Here is a 27,828-nt window from a genome sequence, read left to right as displayed (position 1 = left end):
TTTTTTAATCTTTTAAATTAATGTTCATTATTAAAACTTACCATTTGTGCTGTTTTCAGCTTGTGTTGAATTTTCTGTTTGGAGTATCACAAACAGAAATGGTACCATTGTGACTAGAGAGAGAGGAGGGAGAGGAGAGAGAGAGGAAACTTAGAATTAATTTTAGTCAATGTACAAATAGCCTGTGAGCTAACAAATATACTGTACTTAACTATACACTATATATACTATAAATATACTTTACTTAGCTTGCACAGCAAGAGGACATAAAAATGCAGTAATGTTATCATACCACTAGATGGCACACACATAATTCATTCAAAATAATGGTCAGTCGACTGTAAGTTAGTTTGAAAAATTTGTTTAAAAATAATGATTTATTTTTGGCATATTAAGTAGTTTAAATATGAATCAGTAAACTGGTCATTGGTAAATTTGAAAGGTCAGTTTGTTTAAAGGTGTTCTAAGCAGGAATGGCCCGTAATGTGAAGTTGTTAAAGCAGGGCATGAGAAGAAGTGGAGACCACCCTCCCCCAGCAGGGTCTCATCAAGATCTGATCAGTGGTGCAGTGTCCAGCAGCCTATCAGGAAGCCACTCTATGTTATTCACAGGTCTGCACTCTCTTCAGCTACCCAGAGACAGACAGGTAAGACCCCACTTGGCACAAATGTGGCTGTGTTTCATTTTCATTTACATTGTGTACACACACACACACACACACACACACACACACACACACACACACACACACTAGTGTGTAAGATGCTGAACAGTCCTATAGGTTGAGGAGTCACAGGGTATTTCCCATTGGTAGAATGGTCATTCTGCTTCCCATCCCAGCATTTCAGCAGTCCAGCTCAGAATGACCAGGATTACGGAATGAGCTCACACCTTGTGCCACTCCTGTCTACAGGAGGAAGGTAGAGTCCACACTGTATCCCACAGTCATTACTGAACGCCTTGCTTCACCCCCGTGACCTTCAGACTGATGGGGAATCACTAATGAGAGAAAAGTCTGGGAAAACAGGCGAATGTCTTCTTTACACACACACACACACACACACACACACACACACACACACACACACACACACACACACACAGGTGAAGAGAGTGAATCCCAGTGCTTGTGTAGCTGCCCTGGAGGGTATGATGTTGAGCAGCGGTGGTTAAGCTTTGCCTGGGTGTCCACTCCCTCCACAGCAGCCATGCTGTTGACTGTCTGAGTAACTCTCTTTGTACAGCACAGTACAGCCGTACTCATCCCAGAACAGCACTTACACTTGGGGCGTAAAATCATACAAAGTCAAATAACATGGACCATCATAAATTAAATGCTGAATATTTTTTGCTAAAACATAGCAGGGGATTGTGGATGCAATTATGTCAAGTTAGTAATGCACACCCAAACGAAAGACCAAATGGTGGATCTGTCTAGCTCCACCAGCCCAAGCACGGTCAGTATCTTAAGTGTCCTGGTGGGTGGTAGTATGCCCGGCCCTTACAGACTACATTACCCATGTGTCACTGCTTCTTCTCAAGCAGCATGTATGTTCTTCTCTCTGTGTGTCTCCCCAGCTCCTCTTTGATTTGTTGACACGTGATATCTATGATATCTCCTAGCATCAATTTTAATTATGATTTTAATTCTCATTTACATTCATTATCTGCATGTTGTCCATACAGTAGAGAACGGCAGCGGAAATTGCATGCTAGGACATGTCAGTGGTCCAGCGCTCTTCATGGAGACACACAATGTGTCATAAAAAACATGTTGTGATACTACAGAAAACTGTATGCAGGGAATGATGTTTTAATTACAGCAAATCAGTCATTACTGAAGTATTGCAGAAACAAAGCTTTGATTGTGATTGTGTTGTGTGTCATTTTTAGACAACTGTAATGTTTGCCACAGAGCCAAACAGAGGACAACACATTTGTGAGAGTCAGATCTGACGCGGCCATTTTGGTCCACCACTCAAGTATTGTGTCACCAGTGTAGCCACACTGGCCTCCTTTAACAAGCTAATGCTTGCATTCTGCTACACACCACAACCACAGCACAGACAGACACATGCACACATAGACTCATGTGCACACACACATGTGCATACACACGCACACACAGACAAACACATTTTGCTGTTGCCTGTGGCATATATGTATGGGTCTTGTTAAAAAAAAGGTTTCGTTATAAATGGGTCATGGGATGAGCTTGTGTGTGGACTCTCTTTCATAAGATGGATGTTTGGGGCCTTCGGCTAACGTGTCCCCTGAAGCACAGTCTCAATGTGTGTGTGTGTGTGTGTGTGTGTGTGTGTGTGTGTGTGTGTGTGCGCGCATACGTGTGTGTGTGTGTGTGCGTGTGTGTGTGTGTGTTAAATTAATATTTCTGAAGCTCCTAAGATTGTAAATATGGTCTGCCTGGCTTAAACACAGTCAAGCAGGTAGGTAAAGCAGAAATTCAGTGCTGTTACTACACTTCCTAAGAGAGGCATCATACAGAGATCAGTGCAAGAGCATCACACAAGTGATGAAGCCCCTGGGCGAGTTCTCCAATAATGGCACCTGGTTATTAAATGTAAGGCTCCAGATACTTTTCAATCACTTATCTTGAGTGCTTAAGATATACGACACTGTAAAATGGTGTGTACTAACTCTTAAATAGTATTTTTGTGAGCCTTTCATGCAGAAATCCAGATAATTCTAACGAATTCACACATTTTACAAATTTGTGAGCGTGAGAGAGAGAGAGAGAGAGAGAGAGAGAGAGAGAGAAGCAGAAAAGTGATAATGAAGATCTATATAGCTCAGTGCGTGTTGAGTGTGTTCTTCCAGAAATAGAGCAGTGTCAACTGGCTGCAGTACAACTAATTAAAGTATATGTAAAAGTCATGGAGGTCATTTTGAGAGTCAGAACAGCACTCATTTGGACAGAAGCCAATCTTACTTCAAACATGGGATAATTATTTTGGCAAGTGCCAGAATATTTGTTGAGCCCTGGATTGCCACAGTATCCACTTTACACCTTTAGCAAAGTGAACTTAAAAAATTGGAACCAAATGTGTCTTGGGTGTCCAAACCTAACCATGCAGACAAAACAGCTAATAACAATCCTCAAAAGCCTGGCGAAATCCTCGCGTCTCCCGCTTTGTTCTCCCTGTGGTGCACACCTGTGAATCCAGATGAATAAACAGCAAGGACATGCAACTTTAGCATCACCAACTAAATATCTACGCAGTGTGAGCAGACAGAGATGTTCTACTGTGCTTTATCTCCTCCAGTAGCCTAGGGTTAGGTTAGCAGGCCTAACAACACACATGACCCTTAATATTATATTTTTCACTTTTATAAGGGTTAAGTGTTATGCATAACATAAATAATATTATTAACAAAAATGTACTTTAAATTCTTAATGCTTGTACACCAGTAAAAGTCTGATTTGTTTGTCGAATACGACTTGGCTAGACTGAAGTCTAAATTGCCAGGATTACTGCAACGTCTTAGAGGGAGAATCACGGAGCTTCAGAGCAGCAGACGTATATTCACACAGAACTGAACTGTGGAGTGGACCGGTGAATTAAAGAAACAACTAATAGCATGAGAGAGAGAGAGAGAGAGAGAGAGAGTGTGTGTGTGTGTGTGTGTGTGTGTGTGTGTGTGTGTGTGTGTGTGTGTGTGTGTGTGTGTTTAGGCCTTCTTACTAGAACCTTGTTTAGAGGCTGCAGTATGTTTAACTACTTTGGGTGGGTTGTTTTTTCTTGCGATACACAGTCTCTAAGGCTGAATTAAAAGCTGCACATTTCGATCAGCCCAGTGGTGAGTGCTTTCAGCTATTCAGCTTCAGAAGCCCTTTCTCCACCTACTGGGTTTGGTTGTCTGAGACCAAATGTCATCCCACGCTGCCCTCTGTTAAAAGCATTTTATTGGGATTCCGTAATGCACTTGCTAATCACTTCCTCAGGGAGGAATGTCCGAAAGGCTAATAATGGCGCCTCGTCTCTAATAAAGCCGTAGAGGCAGTGCAGCTCACCGGAACCGTCTCAGTGAGTTATGCTATTAACGACATGGCAGAAGCTGCCTGTGGCCGCCAGGCAACCGCGCCGTGCGCCAGCAGAGTTTACATTATCACAGCGCTTAGCGTGCAGCAGCGCTCTCCATCTCTGTACACAGGCGAACAGCGTCTCCATCCTCGGGATCCTGAGATCAGGGTGACCTTGAGTCCCGCAGAAAAGAGGCTTCGCTTCTCATCACAGGACTTGGACACGGAGAGAAGACTCAGCGGCCACAGACATCGCTGCTTTGGGTCACAAGCCGATGGGTCGCGTGCAATGACTTTGCTGTCACGTTGCCCTACACTTCTTGTAAGAAGTGTGAGAAAAGCCGTGAAATTGAGGCGACGAATGTGTGAGTGTAGCCACCATGTACAGGCTTTTGAGTTTTATGTTGGCCAGTATTTCATCTGTAAATATGTCATCGAATAGTAGAGCGCACCTGGTGGTAGGAATAAGGTGAACAGGTGACTCACCATCCTGTGACCAAGACAGCAAAGCAACACAGAGCCAAACACAACAACAGGTCACCGTCATGTCAGCAGAAATGGCATGTTCTTTAGACCAGACTAAGAAAAACAAGATATTTCTGGACTCACCATTCAAAAATGATACAAGCAGAATATTACAGAGAGAAAATTGTGTCCCTAAAAGCAGCAAAGCAACAGCAATTAAATGACTAAGGTGTTGAACATTGGCGAAGCCAACGGGCCTAGTTAGAAAGCGCTCTGTGTTGCCTGTCTGAACCAGACTGTAGGCTAATTAATGAGTAAATATTTACTGAAATGTGAGTCTTACTTGGTGACAGCAGCGATGATTATTTCAGTTTTGTGTGTGTGTGTGTGTGTGTGTGTGTGTGTGTGTGTGTGGGGGGGGGGGGGGGGGGTGTAAAGAAGAAAAGATCCACCTTTAATTACACCATGAAGAGAATAAGACATTAGCAGCTTGGTGCTGAGCATGTGTGTTTGGGTACATGACAGTATGAAATCTGTGAGGTATTGTCCTTGGAAAGGCTGTGTGTGTGTTGTGCTGTGTGTGTGAACCGTAGATGTGTGTGTGTAAAAAATATCAAGGGAAGATACAGATTGTGTGTGTGTGTGTGTGTGTGTGTGTGTGTGTGTGTGTGTGTGATACACATAGCAGTTTATATCTTTGTGTGGAGGGCCCATGGCATTAAATCTGTTCTGATCTTCATATTCACAAATTTTTTTATAAAATTTATAAAAGAGACAGGACAGCAAATCCATTGCTTGTAAAGCACATGGAGGGAGTGTGGAACAACTCTTTACACCACATGGTCTGAATACATGAGACATTCCTAAACCTGGTGAATGATAATCTAAGTACATGATCATTTAACCTGTTCCATCACCACATGCTCCTGCAGTCGGAGATAAAAGTGCAGTCATTTACCATGTGAAATCATTGAAAATGTGAAGATTGCTTCCTTGAGTTGATACTTGATCCTGATAAACAGCCAGGTTTGTGAGCGTCAGTTTGAACAAAAACTCCAAACACCAATCATCATGCCTGTTTGGGCATCAGCAGATACAGTTCTCCTTCTGTCACAAAACTCTCAGACTCTTAACACATGAGTTGAGAATAGCTATTAGCTACTGGAAGAGTGCAAACCATTTGATTACAGATAGGTAAAGTGCCGTGATTCCTTATCGATGATTATTACCCTCAAATGCCTCCATTTTTAAAATAGTGCAAAGAAAAAGCAAAAGAGTGATCAGCAAACCACCGTTGTGCTGCAGTCTGGTGACAGCACCACCTGACTGCTTTATGTAGGGCATTGATTTAGATGCATGAGGCTTTCTTGGCAGTTTCCCCGCACAGGTGATGGCGGCAGAAAACAAGACAAAAGTCCCCACATGCTGGGCCTGCACAGGTTATTTTCCATGACAGTGTTCTCTTGCTGCCCAGAGCTGGAGATGTTCTCCACGTGGTGCGTTTGAAGGAAGGCGAGGGAATTGGGATATGGAAAGAAGGATGAAAAGCAAGAGAAAATGAAAGATAGATAAGTTTGGGAGAGCTGGATAGGGGGATGAAGGAAGGGAAGAAGAGAGAAAGAGAAGAGGGGAGTGAGTGCTCTACAGATGGAGAACAGGCACTTGATTCAAGGAGAAAACAGGAAGAAAGGAAAAGCAATGGAAACGGGAGAGAGAGAGAGAGAGAGAGAGAAAGAGAGAGAGAGAGAGAGAGGGAGGGAGAGAGAGAAACTGCATTGAATCCTCTGCCCAGACCTGATAGATTCAGTAATCCAGACTTCCCTGTGTGGGTGTGGGTGTGCATGCAGGCATGTATTCAACATACAATTCAAAAACAGACTGTGTGGTGGACTCAGTCGACATGACTTCTTTATGGTGGAGTATAAGGGCCATTTACTGCTGTACTATGTTTAGCTAGGAGGGAGAGAGATGTGAACTGAGCAGGTTTATGCAGAGTGGTGTTTGTGGGGAACGCAGAGGAGAGACCCACTTCCAGCAACCACACGGCTAAATGCCACCCACTCTACACCTGTTGTCCATGGTGACAGACACACAGGAAAGCCGTGTGTTTATGTGTGTGTGTGTGTGTGTGTGTGTGTGTGTGTGTGTGTGTGTGTGTGCGTGTGTGTGTGTGTGTGTGTGCGTGCGTGTGTGCGTGCACTCAGCAGTGTGTAGGAATAACATTTGACTGTATGACTGTATTATTTGCTCAGTGTTCTGCAGTGTTAGTGCATGTTCAGTTGCACATTTATTATATACATATTGAAAATAAATACTATATATCTCATTATATATTTCATTATATATAATAATATATAATGAAAACATTTAAGATAACTCCACAATCCACCTAAAATGTCCTTATCCTCTTATCCTCTTCTGTTGTCATTGTTGTGACTACATTGCTGTCATAGTCATAGTCATTGTTCTAACTGCAATGTTGTTGTTATTTGTGTTGTTGTTGTCATTGTTGTCATGGATAGAATTGTGTTATACCTTGACGCTGAACCACATAAACAACCGGAATGCCAAAAACAAGAGTTCCAAAACATGTGCAACATTCCAGCCAAATAAATGCCTGGAGTGTTCCAGAACAGTGGAACTCCTTAATTTAATTACTCCTGTGTGTGGGAGGGGAGACATGCCAGCTGAAAACAATGGACATGGCAGTGAAATATGTCCGTGCTCTGATTGGACGAGCAGTCTGAAGAAAGCCATTCACATTGCATAAGTGTGTCAGTGGTGAATGAAGAGGGCTTGCAACACTGGCCTCGCCTGAAATCCCTGCACACTAACCTTGTTTAGCGATGTTAGCATGTGAGTAACTTCACTAAAATGAATAATTGAAAATTATGCAGTGCATGTGTAAGGTACATGAAACACGTATGATATATGTATGTGGTGTGCTGAGACACTGGAGAGTGTTGACCTGAAGCGGTTTGAAGCAGTATGCAGGATGGAGAGTGTGTCGTGCTCTGCTCAACATGCTGGCTATGTGTTTGTCGAATGTCAGCGACAGGAGTCCAGCAGCTCAAATCTTGTGTAATCTCATGTCTCAGCTACAGCATCTGACACAGGCCGATCAAGGAAACGATTGGGGAAGAGACCTGAGATAACTGAGAAACACTCGAGACAACAACATAGTCCTGGAGACACAGTGGTGGTGTCGGAAGAGGGCCTAAATGTGTGTGTGTGTGTGTGTGTGTGTGTGTGTGTGTGGTGTACAGGCATTTAATTAGTGTGACATGATGCTCATGCTGTTTGCCTGTGGAGAACTGTCACTTCAGTGATCACTCTAACTAGAGTAGAACTACGTAAGAACACTTGGAGAGTGAAGGAGACGGCAGTGAAGAAGACACTGGCCTTAGTCATTACATTCCCTAACACATTGTACAGTATTATACAGAGTTATAGGGAGCTGATTGGTCTACAGAGGTTGGATAGCCATTTTATCTTTGGGCGGTAATGCTGCTTCCTCCTTTAGCCCCTTCAGAATAAAAGTCCCCACCAGTCATTATGCTTGGGATTTGGAGTGAACTATTTGGGTCACATCTACACTGTTTTGTGGGTGTGGTGTGTGTATTTGCGTGTGTGTGGGTATGTGTGTTTGAGTGTATGTGGGTGTATGTGTGTGAGTGTGTGTGTGTGAGTGTGTGTTTTGCAGTGTAAGCACATGCTGTCCTCCATCTGTTCATATCTGGTGTTTGATAGACGCAGTTTCCTTTCCTGAGCAGCCAGCCTTCCTGTTCCATTCCGACAAGGAAATGAGACACGCTCACACACACACACACACACACACACACACACACACACACACACAGGCCCCTTCTCCTTCTGTCACACACATACAAAATTGCCCTTTCTGTTTCAACTACACAAACACACATCCCTTATTAATTGAAACCTGTGTCGCTTCATAAGACGATGGAACCCACTTTCTCTTCTGAGGTGGATCAGAGTGATGGCCAATGATCTTGTGCCCACTATACAAAAAACCTCACTTATGCAATGAGACACCTACAGACTCAGGTCTCATCTACACATATTGTGAAGGTATATATATACACACCAAGAGCAGCAATGTCACAGTGTCCTCAGCAACAGTGATGTGAAACAAACACACATGGTGATCCCTGAGTAAACATACACACATTTAAAAACACAGTTTTGCTCCCACCTGGGATTCAGTATGCTAGTGTGCTGTTTTATTTACACAGTGTGGCATTATGGGAGAAGCAGTGCAGGCCGTGGTTTAAACTACATTGATGGCTCTAATTAAAGACTCTTATCTGTAAACCCCTCAGTGAGAGCTCCTCAATATCACCTCAACATGTGTTACACGTCATACACATCATCCACGTCCCTCATGGGTGCTCTCTCCTGAACAAATTATTTGTATGTGCAACATACTTGGCGATTAAAGCGATTCTCATTCTGATTGTGAGAGCGGGTATGAGAGAAGCCTCATCCCCTGGCAAATGTCTGCAAGCAAATCAACAAACATGACCAGCACAAATAGGCAATGAGATGCACTTTAACACAGGCCGCTGCATTCAGTCAAATGCACATGCCTGCGTTTTACAATGGACCACAAGCCAGAAGAGGGTCATTTATTTTTGTACTGCGGTACGTAGTGGTGGAACCTGCTGCTTGTTTGTGCTGTATTTGTTTAGCACAGGCTAACTGTTAACTGAGTTAACTGAGGTTAGTTAACTGAGGTTAGTTAACTGAGGTGCCATGTGCTGTTGCGAGTTGTCATCCTGCTTCTTTCTCAGACACCAGAAATGAATGTGTGAAATTCTCGTCTGAAGTCAGTGCTGTTACAGATTTCAGAGCTACTAATTTGTGCACCTTTCACATACCTCTTTAAGTTCCCAGTTTATGTGTTGGTATGAGGTTCTCTGTGTCTGTGGCTGTGGGGGTGTGAGGGTGTGGGTGTCTGTGTATTTATACATGACAAACTCAAGTAGCTGGACATAAAATCACTGCACAAAACGTGCCGTAAATAGCTTGCGTTACCCTTAACGGTTATGTCTTCCTATACCCATTCGTCAAGGTGACAGTTTTCTGGTGCATGAATGTACCTGATAGAGAAGAGATTTAGTGCCTGCTGATTCTAGTGTCCATCGTAGCCGGCATTCTGCTGGAAGCAACCGGCTGTCACATGTCTTCTGTACCGCCTCTACTCTGTCTCTCTCTCTGTCTCTCTCACTGTCTCTCTCTCTCTCGTCGGCAGACTTTAGGACTCGTTTTCCTGTCTCTCTCCCTTCGTTCTCTTTGGGTGAGTATTTATGGACAGGTGTGGCACGCTCCCAGTCAAACTTAGCACTTCTCCACCTGCAGAGAGAGAGAGAGAGAGAGAGAGAGAGATAAAGGAAGAGAAACATATTTAGGTTAGATATTAATCCATGTGGACATTATTTATTCAAGGCTAAGTGAAGACTGCAGCTTGTTAGTATGCAAAGATTATGTCACTGTGAAATAGCAGGTCAGCAAACTGATAACCTACAGACACAGACACATCTGGTGTGATGAAAGCCTCCTGAGTGGCACAGCATTAGAGCACCTGTCTAATCTAACATTGTGACCAACCTGTTAGTCCCACAGGATGAGCCAAAATGTCAAATCATCATGTTCATCAGGGCCTCAAAGGCCACGAAGCATCATAGCAGAAAAAGGCTGCAATCAGACTCTAACATGAACAAAGATGTTCTGGCAGATGATCACAATCAGATTCAGGAACGAGAATCATGGAGCTTTTATTGTACCCTGTGTTCTTCCTTTTTCTTTGGGCAAAGGCTGTTAATAACAAATACCATGATAGCATTATGTGAGTGAAGAATTTAATATTTTTATTACATTCTTTTTTTTTTTCTTCCATACATTTCTTCAACACTGAATACATTGCCAGTAGAGAAAGCCCTTGTCAAATATATTATCTACATGTTTTAATTTAAGCGCACCAGTTTGTATTTACAGATGTAGATTTGACTGAAATGCACCTACACCTTCGACCTACAGCTGTGAGGTTCTTGTAAGTGTTTGCATATTTGAACAGCTTGGCGCGTTAGGGTATACAGGACTGCACACACCACCCCGAGCGTCACGACTGCAACGTCTCCTTCCAGAGATCCAACGCTGTGGGATCCATTGAAACCCCTGGAGGACGTACCATATATGAATTCAAATGAGACTGGGGGGTGAGCCAGAAGAAATGGGCATAAACAGAGAGGGGAAGGACGGAGAGATTAGGAGGAGCGAGAGGGAGAGAGAGGGGGCAGAGAAAAGCAGGAAAGAAAAGGAGAGACCAGGGGTGGCACAACACAATTTATCTACCTGGGAAAATAGCAAGGCTAAAGAATCCTTGGTGCTTGAACATTCCAAGCTGTTGCTATGGTGACGTTCTCATCTAGCAACCAGACTGAGCTGCAGCTAGATTTTTTTTCTACATACCTCCCACCCCCATCCCAATCCCCCCCAATCCTACCAATCCTCACCAATGGAATTATGGGTAAGGTGGCCACATTCCATCAGAAAGTCCCCCAGACTTCATGTCACGTTGGTTTAAAAGAAAAGCTAACACTCATATTTCTGTGACAGGCAGAAAATAATTAAAACAAAAGTGATTTGAGGGCTGACTTTTCACTCGAGATTTGCTCTGAGTTGCTGAGGGTGCTTTGATGTCCGTAACAGGGTGACCGAAACATATCTGCATATAATTTACCAAGCAGACGCTCCGTCTCAAACATCACATCAAAACATGTTGCCATCAGTTTTTTTTAAGTCCCAGGATACATGGCGTGTTGTGTCTGGCTTTGTCTGTCTCCTATTTTCTGTTTTCTTTCTCTTCGCTTCTCCCTGCGCTCACTTCCCCTGTGTTTTGACATATCTCCCCTGTTAGGGCGTCCCCGCCGTGGGCAGAGCTGGGCTCTGATTGGCTGGTGAGACGAGGCACACTGCAGACGAGGCTCCCAGCAGGCACGGCTGTCCCGGGTGGGTTTCGCCTCTGAAAGCCTGCGGCGGTTGCTTGTTCTGTCTCAGACCAGGCCTTCTTGAAAGGTTGAACATGCAGCACCAACCCATACGTGTGTGTTGTCTAGGTTCCTCTTATATACACTAGAGTCACCTGTCAAAGCACAGGGGTGCGTTGGGGTTTCTAATTTTTGTGGGCAGTTATGGAGTCAGAGAAGGGTTTGTATTCTTTTTTTGTATGCTGCTCTGGATATTTCAGTGACTTGTCATGTGTTTTGTTGCTTGTTTGTTTGTTTGTTTGTTTGTTTGTTGAGGTTCACCTGAAGCCATGCTGTTGGCCAACAGTCACCACGCTGATGTTCATGTGAAGACAAAACAAATTCACTTTCATACCTAAATCTGATACCTAAACCTGAACATCTGTCCTGGTGTTTCATGTCACCACTACATGCCAACAGATTGTAAGTGTACTGTACTGATGTAGTACTTGAATGTAGCTACACAATACTTTACTACACTCTCCTACTTGAATGATATGAAAGTGTTCTTTCAGTTTGCTGTAACATAACTAATGGTGACTGGGTCTTTCAAAACAAAATATGATTCATACACTGATCCGCCATAACATTAAGTCCATGGACAGTTGAAGTTAATAACATTGATTATGCCATTACAGGGCCATTGTCCATGGATGGGATATATCAGGCTGCAAGTCAACAGTCAATCCTTGAATCTGATGTAACAGATGCGGGAAGTATATATGTGTGCATGTGAGTTGTTTTCTGGGGAAGAGATGACACCAGGATGCATTATGGGAAGAAGGCAATCCCACAGAGGTATGATGCTGTTGGCAAGGTCCTGCTGGGAAAGCTAGGGTCCTGGCGTTCATGGGGATGTTACATTTACATGTACCACCTACTCTAAACACTGCAGATCGATTGTGGTGCTTCATGGCAGGGGTATACCCCGAGGGTATTCTCTAAATCTTCCATTTCCTTTCAGCAGGAAAATGCACACACTGCCACACTGCAAAAAAACTGTTCAGGAACAGTTTGAGGAACATGACAGAGGTACATGGTACTGACTTGGCCTCCCCAGGTCTCATTCCAACCGAGCATTACACCGGTGGGATGTGCTAGATAAAGCAAATCCAATCTCTGGATATTCCAACTAACAAAGCTTAAAGGAACTGCTGTTAATGTCTGGCCAGATGCCAGATGTTCTGATACCTCCAGAGGTTTGTGGAGTCCATGTCTCAGTGGGTCAAAGCTGTGGTGACACTATAAGGGAGACCTGCACAATATTAGACAGGTGGTTTAAATGTTTTGGCTGGTCAGTGTATATACAGATTTACTGTATATACTTTATTAGATTTACAAATAGATTTAGACATGGATACAAAGGACAAAAATACCAATGGACAGTGTCTAACTCAGAAATAGAAGAAGAAGGGGACAAAGCAAGAAGATGAAGCCAAAAGAAGCTAAATCATTAGGTTTCCAGATAATTGCTTTCATTCAAGCACTGCCAGCAGCCCGTATGAATGACATAATCTGATTGCAGGCATCCATCCTCAGTCAGAGGGGATGTAAGTAGCTTAAGATCAATGAACAACACACGCGCAAGCACACAGATACACCCACACACACACACACACACACACACACACACCTTTTATCTTCCCATCTTTCCCTGAGCCTCCACAGCAGGGAGTGGCGGTCTGAGCATGACCTTTAGCACTGTAGATGAAAGGGGCAGCTTTGCAAATGGGAGTTCTCCACGCGTGAAATCTGGTTAAGGCCCTTTTATGTGTCGAACAAGTGTGCAGCCAATTACGGAGGTCATCGTGTACTGTTCTACCCTGCACGTTTGTGTGCCATGTCATTTCTGTGAATGTCGAAGGTGTGTAGAGGGACCATGTGGAGTCTAATCAGCCGTGGATGAAGGGCAAGCCATTTCTTTGAAAGGAAAGGAGCAAGAGGAGGGAACATTGTGTTGGGCTACATAGGCATGGAAGGCTCCAGCATCCATCCTCTGCAAGTGAATTCACTAGTCTGTCTTGTAAGGTGTGCTTGATATGCAAGATCTGATTGATATGTAGATTGCGTGATCTGTGCAATGTTGCTTAAATGCATGAATGGTAATTGAGTTTCTTGTGTTCAGTGCATGCACACAGCAAAGTAGGACGCTTGTGAGAAAAGGTTAGTGACCCCTTTCGAAGCTTCAGTTTCTGCAAGAATGGATCCAAAATGGCAAATGCAAATCACTGTGCATGTTGTTTTTTTAAATATACTGCAGTAATCTCCTCATTACTACATTTTTCAGAGGTGCTTGTCTTAAGTTAGTCTGTATTGGCATGTGGAAATTTACTGTGTGTGGAAATTCAAAGATTACAAGCATTGACAATAATCATATAAGCAGAATAATGCTTAAAGTGTAAAACTGCAAATACCATTTACAGCTACAAAGAAGACCTGATGACAAACATGTAGGCCACCTAGCTTACTCTTTGGATCTGACAAACATGATTATACATGGTTTGTGCATAAAATTGTCCTAACAAGGAATTGAAGTGGGCCAGACCAATGGAAGCCCAGATCGAACTCTTCTGCCCTGGGGGTTTTGCCCATTTCACTGTCTCCACTGTAGCAATCAGTGACAAAGTAGCACGCTTGGAAACAGACCAGGTCCCCCTCGCCCGCACGCTGCCCCTCAGGAAGGCAAAGCCAGTCACACGTCATCTTTCTGTCTCAAAGTAGCTGTCAAAGACCTCTTTTCCATGTTCCACTTTCAATCAATCTGGGTAATGAAGACCATTTTTAACAGAGTCTTGTCAGGCCACAGACTGGGTGTGCAGAGTACATGCAGGCTATTTGGGTTATTAGTGATATGGAAAAAGCCGCAGAAAGAAAAATAAAGTTATGATTTATCTTCTCATTAAGCAGAACTTTGGCAGCAGACTCCCATATCCCGTGTTATGCCTCTGTTGTGGAGGGAAAAAAATACAGGTCCACCCTTTCACCTAGTCAGCATTGTACCTCTCTATCAGATCACCTATCAGATCCTCTATCGGATCATCTATCAGACCATCGTGCTATCTCAGTTTTCCGGACATGTATTTTGCTTTCCCATTATGAAGCTTTCACCTTCTGTAGGCATCTGTTTCCTTACAGTGAAATTTAAAGCTGAGAAAACAAAGCTAATAATAATATGACTGCACCATGGTTAGGCATCAAAGAACAAACCCTGAGACTAAAGGTGTTTCTGCGTGTCTGTGTCTGGGGGCTGATGTGGCCATCAGCTGACATTATATAAAGTTGTAAAGATGATATAACATCTGTATTTGAAATATATGATCCTTAGAGTGAAGGTTGGAGATGCTGCATGCATAACATACAAAAATGGGCATACCTCCTCTTACACACACTGTAATTGATGTTAATACATATATCCAAATATAAATTCAGAATGTTTTGAAATATTATGTATTAAGAAAACCTCCAGACACAGAAAAAAAATGGTTTCATTTTAGCATAGAGATTACTGCTTTTTTTTATATTACAGGTTACAGCAGATATTTTTATTCAATGATGGTAGACTGCTCACACACTAACTCAACTCAGAACCATATAACTAATATGCAGATACTGAATATGGTATTCAACTGCCACTATGAAAATGAAACAGAAATAAGGTTATATTATCATGCACAAAGCTTCACAGCTATTCATATCTATTTATCTTGAATTATGTATTTTTATTGATTTCCATGAAATTAGGGGGCCCTCCATTGCTTGACAGGTAAAGGAGCACAGTGTGTTGTTAATGAGAGAAATATTAGCATGCAAATACACACTGTTTTCACAGAAAGAACACAGAGTAGTGAGGAAGTGAACTGGGTCCAATGCATTCTCCCAGTGTCTCAACTCTCTCACTGAACTCAACAACCCCCGTCAGAGAACTGTGGCCTCCATCTTCCTCTTTACCAGAATATCTCTCTCTCTCTCTCCCTCCCCCCCCCTTTGCAGGACACTTAGGGTAGTCACACCAGCGGATGGTCCCGAGTGGGGGAATAAGGAAGGCATTGTGACAGCCCCCTGCACCTGGCCCGGCCCAGCCATGCAGGGTCTGTGAGGGGCAGAAGGGGCCTGTGAGGGGCAGAAGGGGCTCCGGAGGTGTCTGGAGGCTGGGGCAGTCCAGAGGTACAGCAGAGCTGAAGCACACACAATGAAGTCTTATTCCGGGAGATTTAATAAGAACCCAAGACTCAGCTTTAGGTGTCTTCCAGATAACCTTCAGGGCCCAGATTCCCTACTGTCTTGTCCCATTGTGTTCCGGTCCATTCAGACTGTTCATATAAAGCGTATTGAGCCATTCTTTGGATTTACTTCATTCCAAGGCCCAGGGACCAGAGACGCAAGTTGCGTGGTTCTGCTTCAGGACACAGATCTGTGGCTGTGAGGGTGTGAGCCTCCCTCATAGCCCAGAAGAAGAGAGATGCAGTCTATAAATCAGCCTCGCTCTGCGCCTCGTGTACTGCTCAGCATAATTTACTTACTTTTCTTTTTTTGTTGAGGGTAAAAATAACTATCTGTGGCAAGTGTGAGAGTACACACACCTGTCACCTATGATTCATTTTGCGTTCACGTAGAATAGTGCACACACACATACGCACTCACACACACACAAACACACACAAACACACACACACACACACGCACAATCTGTATCTTCCCTTGATATTTTTTACACACACACATCTATGGTTCTCCTTTACACACACACACACACACACACACACACACACACACACACACACACATCTGCAGCAGTCATGTGTGCTTCCATGGGATAAAGTATCTCTGTGCAGCTTCAGGGTGGGGTCTGTTAGATTAGAGTATTACAGAAGAATCTCTCAGTGCAGACAGAACTGCAATTAAAGAAATAATCTAGGTGCTGAGATCTAAGCGTAGGAATTAAACTGAGCCACCAGAATAGGAGCTTCCAACTCCACCTTCCAACACCACCTACCAACAACACCTACCAACAACACCTACCAACACCACCTACCAACACCACCTACCAACACCACCTACCAACACCACCTTCCAACACCACCTACCAACACCACCTTCCAACACCACCTACCAACACCACCTACCAACAACACCTACCAAAAACAATTTACCAACACCAGCTTCCTTCGATTAAGGCAGTTATCAGCCAATAGCAGTACCCATCCTGACCAACAACACACAGTCCAAATCCAGCTAGTCTGAGCAGTAAATTGAAGTATTGTCAATAACTTTGAAGTGTCATGTTTTCGTACAGATAAATTCCACAACAAGCTGATGTGACAGCACTGAAAACTCACCACAGCTTCTGCATAAATTGGCATCCTTAAATATTCTGCTAGATTCCCTTTCTATGAATGTACTGAGTCTAACATGGGGATGCATTCGATAATTCATTTAACCGCTGGAGTTGTTGAACATTAACGAATGGGATTTTGATGAGCTGGAGCTGTTGATCAGAGAAGGTTCCGGATGAGTGAGCAGCACAGACACGGCTGTCAGGGGCACGTAGCCTGAAGAAGTTCCCTTATTCCGATTAATGGTGTTTACTAGGGAGCTCAAACCTGTCGGCCTGGTCCCCATACTCCTTTAGAGGGGCAGGAGAGAGGAGAGACAGGACAGAAGTGAGGAGGTGTGTGAGGAGAGAGAGGGAGAAAGGAGGTGAGTGGAGAGAGCGAGAGAGAGAAGGTGTGTGAGGAGAGACAGGGAGACATGAAGTGAGTGGAGAGAGAGAAAGGGGTAGGTGAGTGGAGAGAGAGAGAGAGAGAGAAAGAGCGAGAGAGAGAGAGAGAGAGAGAGAGAGAGAGAGAGAGAGGACATACGGACCTCAGCCTCTGGCTACCTTTGGCTGTGCAGAATCTTGAGGTTAGTTTTCGCTTTCTCTGGCTTCTCTGTTTTAGCCCTCTCACACTTTTTTTCTTTTTGCATTCTGGTCCCTAACTGGCCCTCAGCCATCACAAGCAGAATGTTTGCTGATAATATCAGACTGTTGAGAAACACTGGAATTCACTCTCCTCCCTCTCATATTTAAGAGAGCAAATTAGATCTGTAAGCCTCTTCCTTAAACCTCATAACAAAGGGAGAGAGAGACGAATACTTTAGAAGTATGAGACATATGAGATTAGCTTTGCCTTGAACAGAAAGGGTCTCTTAGCCGATTACTATTCACTGTTACTTCATCAACAGGACACAGTACTAATATTGTTTCACCAGACTAATCAGTGTGTCCCATGGATTTGCCTGAGAAACTTGGATTTTATTGAGGCAAACACCCCTCAGTTCACATCTGTCATAGTAAAGGTGGCTACATAACTGCTTTTCGAATAGCATTAATTCAGCTTTAAATCTACCAGCTTTAAGAAGACAGGGTACCAGACCACTGTCCAAGCCTTAAGAACAAAAGTGAACTTTGATCAGTCTCCAGGCTTTAAGAACAAAACAGAACCCCGACCAGTCTCTGAGCTTAAAGAACAGAGCAGCAGCCAGTCAATACTCTTTTCTGCATGAATCCTAGCTGACCAACAGCATGTTATAGAGCTGCAGGAAGAGAAGAATATGACATCATTTCCTGTGTGGAAGCTGGGGGTTTGTGGTCCAGTAAAGAAGGATGTAAAATTAGCCACAGTATGAGAACAGAAAGAGTGAGATAGAAAGGATGAAAATAAGAACTCTGTACTATATGTATCATGTCCTTTACAGTCAGTGAGACTGATTGCTTTGCACATGCATCGTGTTTGTGCCGGAAGAATAGCACACACACACACACGCACGCAGACACACACACACACACACACACACACACACACACACACACACACACACACACATTAGCTAGTACTGCTTGTCCCTAACACATACTACAGAAGATGGAATCTTGAACCCGTTGGATTGCCGTGGCTACATCAGCGCAACAGCAGTCAGGTGATTTACTGTGAGGCATAACTACACACCCTATCACCCCCAAAGAAGGAAAGACAAAAAAAGAAAAGAAGAAAAATGTACACCTAAAAATATCCATAGACTAAAGGAAAAAAGGAAAACACCCATAAAGTGGACATCAGGCCATTGTTCAGGGGAAACTGCATCTTTTCCCTGGTGTCTGGATGGAAGGGAGTTGGGCTAACTGTGTTCTTATCCAGCTACAACACATTACAGCTTTAGGATCCATGAAATGATTCAACAGCCAAATGTTTTACGTATCCCCTGTTATCTTTTTTAAAAAGGGCTCAAATCAAACCAGCTGGTCTCCTCCCTAGCATGGCTACATGTCTGGCAGGAATAAACAGAGAGAGACTGAGAGAGCTAAGAATGGAATCAGAGAGGAGGGAGTGTGGATGCTCCTCAGACACTAGGAAAGGGCTGAGTCTCAGGAGACAGAACTGAGTCAGAGGAGACGGAACTGAATCAGAGGAGACAGGGCTGAGTCTGGGGAGACAGGGCTGAGTCTGGGGAGACAGGGTTGAGTCTGAGGAGACAGGTTTGAGTCTGAGGAGACAGGGCTGAGTCTGAGGAGACGGAACTGAATCAGAGGAGACAGGGCTGAGTCTGGGGAGACAGGGCTGAGTCTGAGGAGACAGGGTTGAGTCTGAGGAGACAGGGCTGAGTCTGAGGAGACAGGGCTGAGTCTGAGGAGACAGGGCTGAGTCTGAGGAGATGGAACTGAATCAGAGGAGACAGAACTGAATCAGAGGAGACAGGGCTGAGTCTCAGGAGACAGAACTGAGTCTGAGCCGACAGGATTGAGTCTGAGCCGACAGATTTGAGTCTGAGCCGACAGGGTTGAGTCTGAGCCGACAGGGTTGAGTCTGAGGAGACAGAGTTGAGTCTGAGCCAACAGGGGTGTCTGAGACAGGGCTGAGTCCTAGGAGTCATGGCTCAGTCTGAGATGAGAGACGTCTGAGTCTCGGGGGAGAGAGCCAAGAGCCAGGTCTGAGGCCCAAGGGCAGTTCAACTGCATTGAAGGCACACACACACACACACACACACACACACACACACACACACACACACACACACACACACACACACACACACACACACACACACACACACACACACACAAACAAACATACACACTTCAGGTCAGTTTCACTCGCCTACAGCCATATGTGCAGCATATGAGAAGATGCCTCGGGGCAGTTAGGTTGGATGATGGGAGTGTGCTAACTGCCCCTGGCAGAGCACTGCTCTGTCTCACTCCATGTCAATACTGTGTTCTTCTCACACTGTACAGATCCACAGGTACACATGCAGTCTGTTCCATATACACACACGTTTGTGTGTATGTGCACAAGGGCAGCATTCATGCAGCTCATCACCTGCGGTGCCTGTGAGGTCTGACATAATGACCATTCCCCATGTGTGGCTATGACAGAGGAGCCTCACCTTCCTATGTTCACATGTAGCTTAGCAACCCGGTGCCATGGTTATTTTCCATTGCCTGGCCCGTCTGCACTTGTGTCCAGCGGGTTGGCTGGAGCAGGGGGGCGTAGGTGTGTGTCTGCTCACCTCACAAATGTGTATCGCCAAGAAAGGAGAGGAGATCCTGTTCGTATACTGAAAAAACATCTCCCTAAAAGGAAGTGACATATAAAAACAGGCAGTGTTTGTCTGTAAGCTGATAGCTGGTCTATAATAGCATCTCCAATTTTTCTAAATGACAAAGTTGCTGCTGTCCCTGTGGGCTGGGCCCCGCCCTTTAGCCCTCCAGCCCTCCAGCCCTCCAGCCCTCCAGCCCTTCGGCTGCCTCTAAACGCAGGGCGTTGGAATGCAGTGAAAGCAGCTTTTGTATTGATCTTCTGTATTCAGTCGTGGAAACACTGCAGCTCCCACCTCCACATCCTGCACACAACAAACCCTCATCTGACCCCCCCAATAACGAGGCCCAGATCAGCAAGCCTGCACGTCTTCCACCCTGGGCCATCTGCAGTGTCGCGTCATCTGCACGGGTGTGTGTGTTTGTGTTTGTGTATGTGTGTGTGTGAGAGCAAGAGAGAGAGAGTGTGTGTATGTGTGTCTGTGTGAAAGAGACAGTGCCAAGGCCATGCAAATGAAGCCCAGCCTAGCGAGATGCACGGTAACTGCATTCTCCAGAAGTCTTGTTTATTATCTGCATGACTAGTCAGCTGCACTCAGCTCCAAGACAGCACAATCTGACTGTCTGCAGCATCTGTCCTGCAGCCTCTGTCCTGCTGTCTCTGTCCTGCAGCCTCTGTCCTGCTGTCTCTGTCCTGCAGCCTCTGTCCTGCAGCCTCTGTCCTACTGCCTCTGTCCTGATGCCTCTGTCCTGATGACTCTGTCCTGCAGCCTCTGTCCTGCAGCCTCTGTCCTACTGCCTCTGTCCTACTGCCTCTGTCCTGATGCCTCTGTCCTACTGCCTCTGTCCTGATGCCTCTGTCCTGATGCCTCTGTCCTGATGCCTCACGCTACTCAGCTTCACTAAAGCTGGTTTATCCAGATGTGTGTTTACGTTCATGTGTGGCTGCAAGAGTAGAAGAAAACACACAGGACTGAACCAGAACATGCAATCAGGATCCCTCTGAACAGGGTGTAGAACAGTCTGCATTCTCTCAGATTAGACCCTTGTTATTCACTAGTGGGATTATGGAAATCCTGGAACAGCTCTGTGTGCCAGATTACTACAGCTGCTGCCACAGGAAAGCAGCAAAGACAATGAAAATGTTTGTTGCTTTGTGCTGACAAGCCACTCATCTAACAATGATCCTCTCTTCCCAGCTTGTGTGAATGCAGACCAGGGTCACAGATCTCTGGAATCATATGAGAATCTATTCTACAGAATATGACATCACAACCCCAATTAGTTTAAAAATGCTGAAAAGCATAAAAGCTTTCCTGGAAATGTTGTTTCTGCAAATAAAAAAATCTGTAACGTTGCAAGGTAAAGGTGGATGCTGAGGTGTTGAGGCGTTATTTTCACACCCACCGTGTGTAACAATTACACAAGGTGCAAACACAGCACAGGACTTGTCAAAGGCCGATCTTCCAAGTTATTCAACCAAAGCAGAGAGAGAAGGTGAAATCTGAACCTGCATCCTATGGGTTAGCACAGAGCTTCCCAGACTCAAGCCTCCACTACAGCAGAAATGCAGCATAAATATCAAGTCTACGAGTATAATTAACTTAATTATCTCACAAATCTGGATTGTAAAATCTGAAACTTACGCACAGATACAACAGAATCTTTGATCTTGTGCCCAAGTGCTGGTTTTATCATCTACCACTAAGATGCGTGTGTGTGTGTGTGTGTGTGTGTGTGTGTGTGTGTGTGTGTGTGTGTGTGTGTGTGTGCGTGTGCGTGTGTGTGTGTGTGTATGTGTGTTTGATCCCCATTAGAAATGCAGTGCTCTTTAGGGGTGGCCTATACAGTCTTGATAATCTCCTACAGTCTCGATACTATGAAAACGTGAAGGTTTCATACAAATGAATCATACAAACTACAACATTAATTATATATTTATTTGTTAAAATTTATTTGTTCAAATCTTCAGAAAGAAGTGCACATAAGGTTGTTTACCTTTGTTTGTCTTTATAGTTTTTGTTAGATTTCAATATATTTTGTTTCTTTCACAGAAGACATTTTTTTCTGCAGTGCAACTAAGAGAAGATAGTGTAATTAAGGGTCTAATAAGGACTTTCTAATGGTCCAGTAGTCTGTGACCTCCCACTATCCAAATGAGCTTTTCTTCTCATCTCTTTCCTCCATCTATGCCTGAATGGGCAAACAGATCATTATATGGGACAAATCATTAGATCATTAGAGCTGTACGCTTTCTTGTTTTTTCCCCAAAAATGGGACATTAATTCTCTGTCATTCTCATAATCAGACCATTATGGGAATGAAGGAGGTCGCTTCTCACACCAGACTGGTACCAGTGTCTCCCTTTCACTGGGTTAGGGGTTCTCAATAGGCCCATGCTACATCTGGGTCATGTGTGCACAACTTCACGACTCGATTTGAGAGGCACTGGGTGAGCGGCAGGGACTAAGGCCACTGTGAACCAGACAGCAGGAGCCATGTTACTCTGATTTAGCTTCCACGCAGTTGTAGCAGCAACTTCAAAACACCCATTATGACTTAACGCAGGGGTACTCAACTAAATTTTTCCGTGGCGGGGGGGGGGGGGTGATTGGGTCCGGACAGGACTGCGTTCGGGGACCGCGGTCCGCCAGTTGAGTACCCCTGACTTAACGAATCACCAACACATTTACCCCATGCCAAACTTGGTTTTAATTATCACAGCATAGTATTGTTCATTAGTATCGTATATTAGTATTGGATTTTATTATCGTATTTTAGTATTATATTTTATATTTTAGTATGTGGATACTACTATTCAAAAGGTTTGGTGGTGCCGTTCTATTAATCCCTACTGCATTAAGTAACTGCATCCAACATGTTTTTGTTTAGAGACAATGAGGGAAAAAACCATGTACACACCCTTGTCTGCAGCCCCTTGGTTTGTGATGGAACTCAACACTCTTTAGTTGACTTGTGTGGTCATTGTTAAAGTTTTGCTGTGCTGCATGTGCAGTGATGTCATTTGCAGACATGCAGTACTTCTGTGTTCACAGCCCAAAGACCGCCTGCCTTCGTTCCTAAGTGACATGGTGGTTTTCTCAAGCATCAGCTGCATGAGTAATGTTGTCCATGACTGAGTACTGATGAGCTAAAAATGGAAGATGGGATCAGTTGCCCTCAAGGAGTTTGTTGGCCTTGTGCCCACTTCACTACTGCACCACTGCCAACAGCATGTCAAAGAACAAATACGAGATGGGTATCTTTAACAAGTCCCCCTCCATCAAAGTGATTTCACACATCAGCAGCTCAATGTAATTCAATTTAAAGCCCTTTAAAAGGGTATCCATTTAACACAGAGAAATTAAATGTAATCAAATTGTTGCCGTAGCAGGGTATGTAACCATAATGAGATTCCCAGTACAATGAAAAGGGCAGGGAAAAAACTATTCCATTAGCGGCATGGGGCACCACAGGCCCTCCTCCTGAAAGTGGTATCTGCTGATAGGCTAGCCAGCTGATGGGCTAGCCAGCTGATAGGCTAGCCAGCGCACACTGTACAGTCTTATCACGGTTTAGCCCAGAGGCTGAAAATAATCTGAGCAAGAGAGAGACACAGAGAAATTAAGGGAGGGAGACAGACAGAGAGAGAGACAGAGAGACGTAGACAGGGAGAGAGAAAAGGCGTGTTCTGAGAGACTGATAGTGTGTCAGAGTCAACACTGCTGCCCGTTCTGAGCCAGGGTCTGAATGAGGAATTCAGGATGTAAACACTGGCAGAAGCAGGACAGCATAGTTATTGAGAATGAGTGTGTGTGTGTGTGTGTGTGTGTGTGTGTGTGTGTGTGTGTGTGTGTGTGTGTGTGTGTGTGTGTGTGTGTGTGATGGGGGTGCTTCCTACCCCTCTGGCAGTATGATCTATTGGCCTGTGCAGAGATGACAGAAAATCATTTGGAATCTGAGGAGCTTTGAAAGGTCACAAGTTAAGTCTCTCTTCCCCAGATCCACCAAGGCCACTGTTCCTGGATCAGGATGAAGGAGGCGCCTTCACAATCCCCCCATAATCACAGTCTATAAGAGCTTTATACTGCCTTCTGATGTTTAAAAGAAGGGAAATGGCACAAGGGCAACAGAGACCACACTGATCGTATATTGCAGCTGGTAGGGAATCATATTCTCGGTCAATATAGTAAGCTTATTCTTCTTTAGGGCACCGTATAGTGCAGTGTGCTCCAGCTTATATGATGTCAACAGTTACAGTGGTCTTCCTAAAATGCTATAAACTGCATATGGAAACAGTTCTTTAAAAGACCATGTAACACCTTGGAGAACAATAAGTCAAACAGTCCCCCTCAGTATCTCACTCAGGATCTGGATTTAGAAGCTTAGTCATGGTGGATGAATTTGCCTTCAGTCAACGGTATGAAAAATGATCCAAGAGGGTCATATGGCTGTTGTGAATGATTTAAGCTGACGTATGATCAGTTAATCTCACACTTTGGCCACACAAGTACAAACGACAGCAAATCACAATGATCAGTGGCAAAATCGCACACACACACACACACACACACACACACACACACACACACACACACACACACACACACACACACACACACACACACACACACACTTCAGCGTCTTCTAATGGCAGATCAATGGCAATGACTAGACACCTTGCATGCAGCCATCCCAACACCCCTCCTAATGATTTGCGGTAGCTGAGGCTCAGATAACGAGATTCTGTCCCCTCCATGATTGCAGGGCAGGGGAGAGACGGGGCGGACGCGGCCTGTTATTTGGCCTCCCAAAGGAGATGGCTGAACCCTTCACCGCCCAGCTCTGCACACAAAACACATCATTAAACTGGGCTTGCAGGAGGAGCAGGGAGCGTATGTGGCGTGTCAGACTCGAGGCGGCGCATTTGGACACGGCGACACACGCTAAGGGCCCTGCAGTCTCTTCCTGCCGACTGAGATTCTCTGCAGGGGCGTGTAGTGCCGTGCGAAGTGCTTCGCAAGGCCTGCAGCCCGGGCAGTGTGACATGGAGCCCTGTGGTAAAAAGACATTAATCCCTGATTAAACTGATAAGAACTGATTGAAGAAAAAAGAGCCAAGAAGTGTATGTGGATACAGGACCAATAATGGAGAATTTGAGTAGGAACTGTCTGGTCCCCAGGTGTGGGAATTAAGCTCCAGGGAGTCAAATAAGTGCTTGCATGTGACTGGGACTCATATAAACCAGTGAGTCAATTCATTCTGTGAATCATTTCACTCTGTGAATCATTTGGTGTGAATCACTTCCCATTGTGTCAGCATGAGCAGTGTGACAGTGATAGCTGGGGTGGCCTTTCCTCATGGATCTGATAGTCAGATATTAGTACCACATTTTCAGATCCACACCTGCAGTAACCATTAGGAACAGCTAATGTCATGAGAGGACAAAAACACATCTCATCTCCAATCAGCAGCTATTCCTCACACTAGTCTAATTAACGTGAACTATTTCACAGTTTTATCATTTTCGCATCATGATTGACTTTCATAACATTTTAAGGTTGTTAAGCTCTTGACAGTATAAAATGTTTTGAGTGTAAAGGAAGGTCATTATAATTTATGTGGGAAAAATAGCCAATTTTTTCTGACACGGATACCATGTCATGCATTTCCAGTGACAGTCAAAGGAGATGTATAGCAGTAGTGAGTAAGAGATGAATCACACCGACATGAGCTGTACTATCTAAACAGCGACTGTGGGAAGAACTTCTACCCCACTGCCGCTATCCGCACACACACTGTCTCCACCACTGTGAGAGCGGAGACGCGGTTAATTGAGCCCAAGCAAATGAAACACACTTTTAAAAAAAATCCTCTTTATCTTGTGGGAATGAGTTTTGGCAAAGGCGCCGGTGGGTGCCTGTGTTTCATTTACACCCACAGTGCCATGTTCAGAGATGCGAACGCTGAAATTACACGCACCCCCCACAGCCCACAGCGGAAACCCCCATACCATCCCCTTAAACTTGGAAGAGAGAGCACAATTACAGCTACGCTCATGTGGCCTCGTTTGGGCTTGGCTGTCAGCGCAGTGCATACGTTGCACCATACTGTTTTACACATGACAGTGAGTTGGTCCAACTGTGTGCACACAAAGAGGAACACACCCCGCAGTGTCCACACACACACACACACACACACACACACACACACACACACACACACACACACCATCACCACCCAGCTTCTCTCTTCAAGAGCTGACAGGCACCATGGTGCATGTCTTCCTGTACTAGAAGCAGCAAAGACTCCTGAAAAGCGTCTGTGTCATTTCAGCACAAAGGCAGCGGTCTCAGAGGTCAAGCGCCCTCCTGGCCGCCAGCGGGAAGCCGATTATACCACGGCTAGAAGGGCAGGGTCGGCATGGCGATGCACTCGCTTCCTACCACGGATGCCGGAGAGACTCGTTTGTATAGCCGGGATGAGGGGATCTCCCTCCGACTGATAAAGTGGCTAACGGACCCCCCACAGGGCTCAGCTGCTGAAGGATGTGATGCGGCAGGGATGCGTACAAACCGAGCGCACACACACACACACACACACACACACACACACACACACACACACACACACAGCTGCAGAACTGGGTCAGAACAGGGTCTGCATTGGGTCCTTCTCCTGAGATCATAAACAAACAGCCAAGTTACAAAGCATCAAATCCAAAAGCAACCACCTCCTCAACTCCCTCCTCACACACAAACACACACACACTCACCCACACACACACACATACACTTGCATAAATTCCTAGACATAGGATGCTGGTCTTTTATCCATCAGTTCTGCTCATTATTGAAGATCAGAACAAGGGTCCAGTGCTTGCAGGAGAGGACAACCTCGACTGGCTTTTGATCATGCAACCAAACCAAAGAAGCAATGCAGTCTAACAGAACAGACTCCTATAGCTGACTGCATGCTATACAATATTACAATATTTACCCATATTGCTGCAGCACAGAATCATGCTGAAATCTTTAGATCTGTTTTAACCTATAATGTAATTCCATATGTTGGCTGAACTCCTAAAGCCTAGCGGTCATACAGCTGACCAGACGGGCTTGGCTTTCATGTGTTGAGGAGAGGAGACAAAATCTTACTGGATCACAATCTATTACTGGATCACAGTCTATTACTGGATCAGTCTATTACTGGATCACAATCTATTACTGGATCACAATCTATTACTGGATAACAGTCTATTACTGGATCACAATCTATTACAGGATCACAGTCTATTACTGGATCACAATCTATTACTGGATCACAGTCTATTACTGGATCACAATCTATTACTGGATCACAGTCTATTACTGGATCACAGTCTATTACTGGATCACAATCTATTACTGGATCACAATCTATTACTGGATAACAGTCTATTACTGGATCACAATCTATTACTGGATCACAATCTATTACTGGATAACAGTCTATTACTGGATCACAGTCTATTACTGGATCACAATCTATTACTGGATCACAGTCTATTACTGGATCACAGTCTATTACTGGATCATAATGCACAACAAGCAAAGAAGGCCCAGAGGGAAATGAGGCTTTGCACCATCATTATTATTATAGCATGGGTGGGATTATATTTGCTGAACAAATGTTTATTTTCAGATCCTATGTTCAGGTA

General features: G+C 44.5%; 1 protein-coding gene across 2 annotated transcripts in view; it reads right to left on the bottom strand.

Annotated features, from left to right (window-relative positions):
- ptprea (protein tyrosine phosphatase receptor type Ea) overlaps positions 1 to 27,828 on the bottom strand; it is a 59,249-nt gene that overhangs the window by 18,802 nt on the left and 12,619 nt on the right. For both annotated transcript variants that reach the window (XM_077000008.1, XM_077000007.1), the window contains exons 2-3: positions 9,632 to 9,884; positions 42 to 113 (exon numbers count right to left, since the gene is read on the bottom strand). In XM_077000008.1, coding sequence (XP_076856123.1) covers positions 42 to 108 — 67 coding nt within the window. In that variant the 5' untranslated portion in view covers positions 109 to 113; positions 9,632 to 9,884. The remainder of the gene's footprint in view (positions 1 to 41; positions 114 to 9,631; positions 9,885 to 27,828) is intronic.

This window comes from Brachyhypopomus gauderio, chromosome 3 (genome assembly GCF_052324685.1).
Source record: "Brachyhypopomus gauderio isolate BG-103 chromosome 3, BGAUD_0.2, whole genome shotgun sequence".
In the NCBI taxonomy this organism is placed as follows: domain Eukaryota; kingdom Metazoa; phylum Chordata; class Actinopteri; order Gymnotiformes; family Hypopomidae; genus Brachyhypopomus; species Brachyhypopomus gauderio.
The sequence above is the reverse complement of the archived record's forward strand: the minus strand, read 5'-3'. Positions and strand labels throughout refer to the sequence as shown.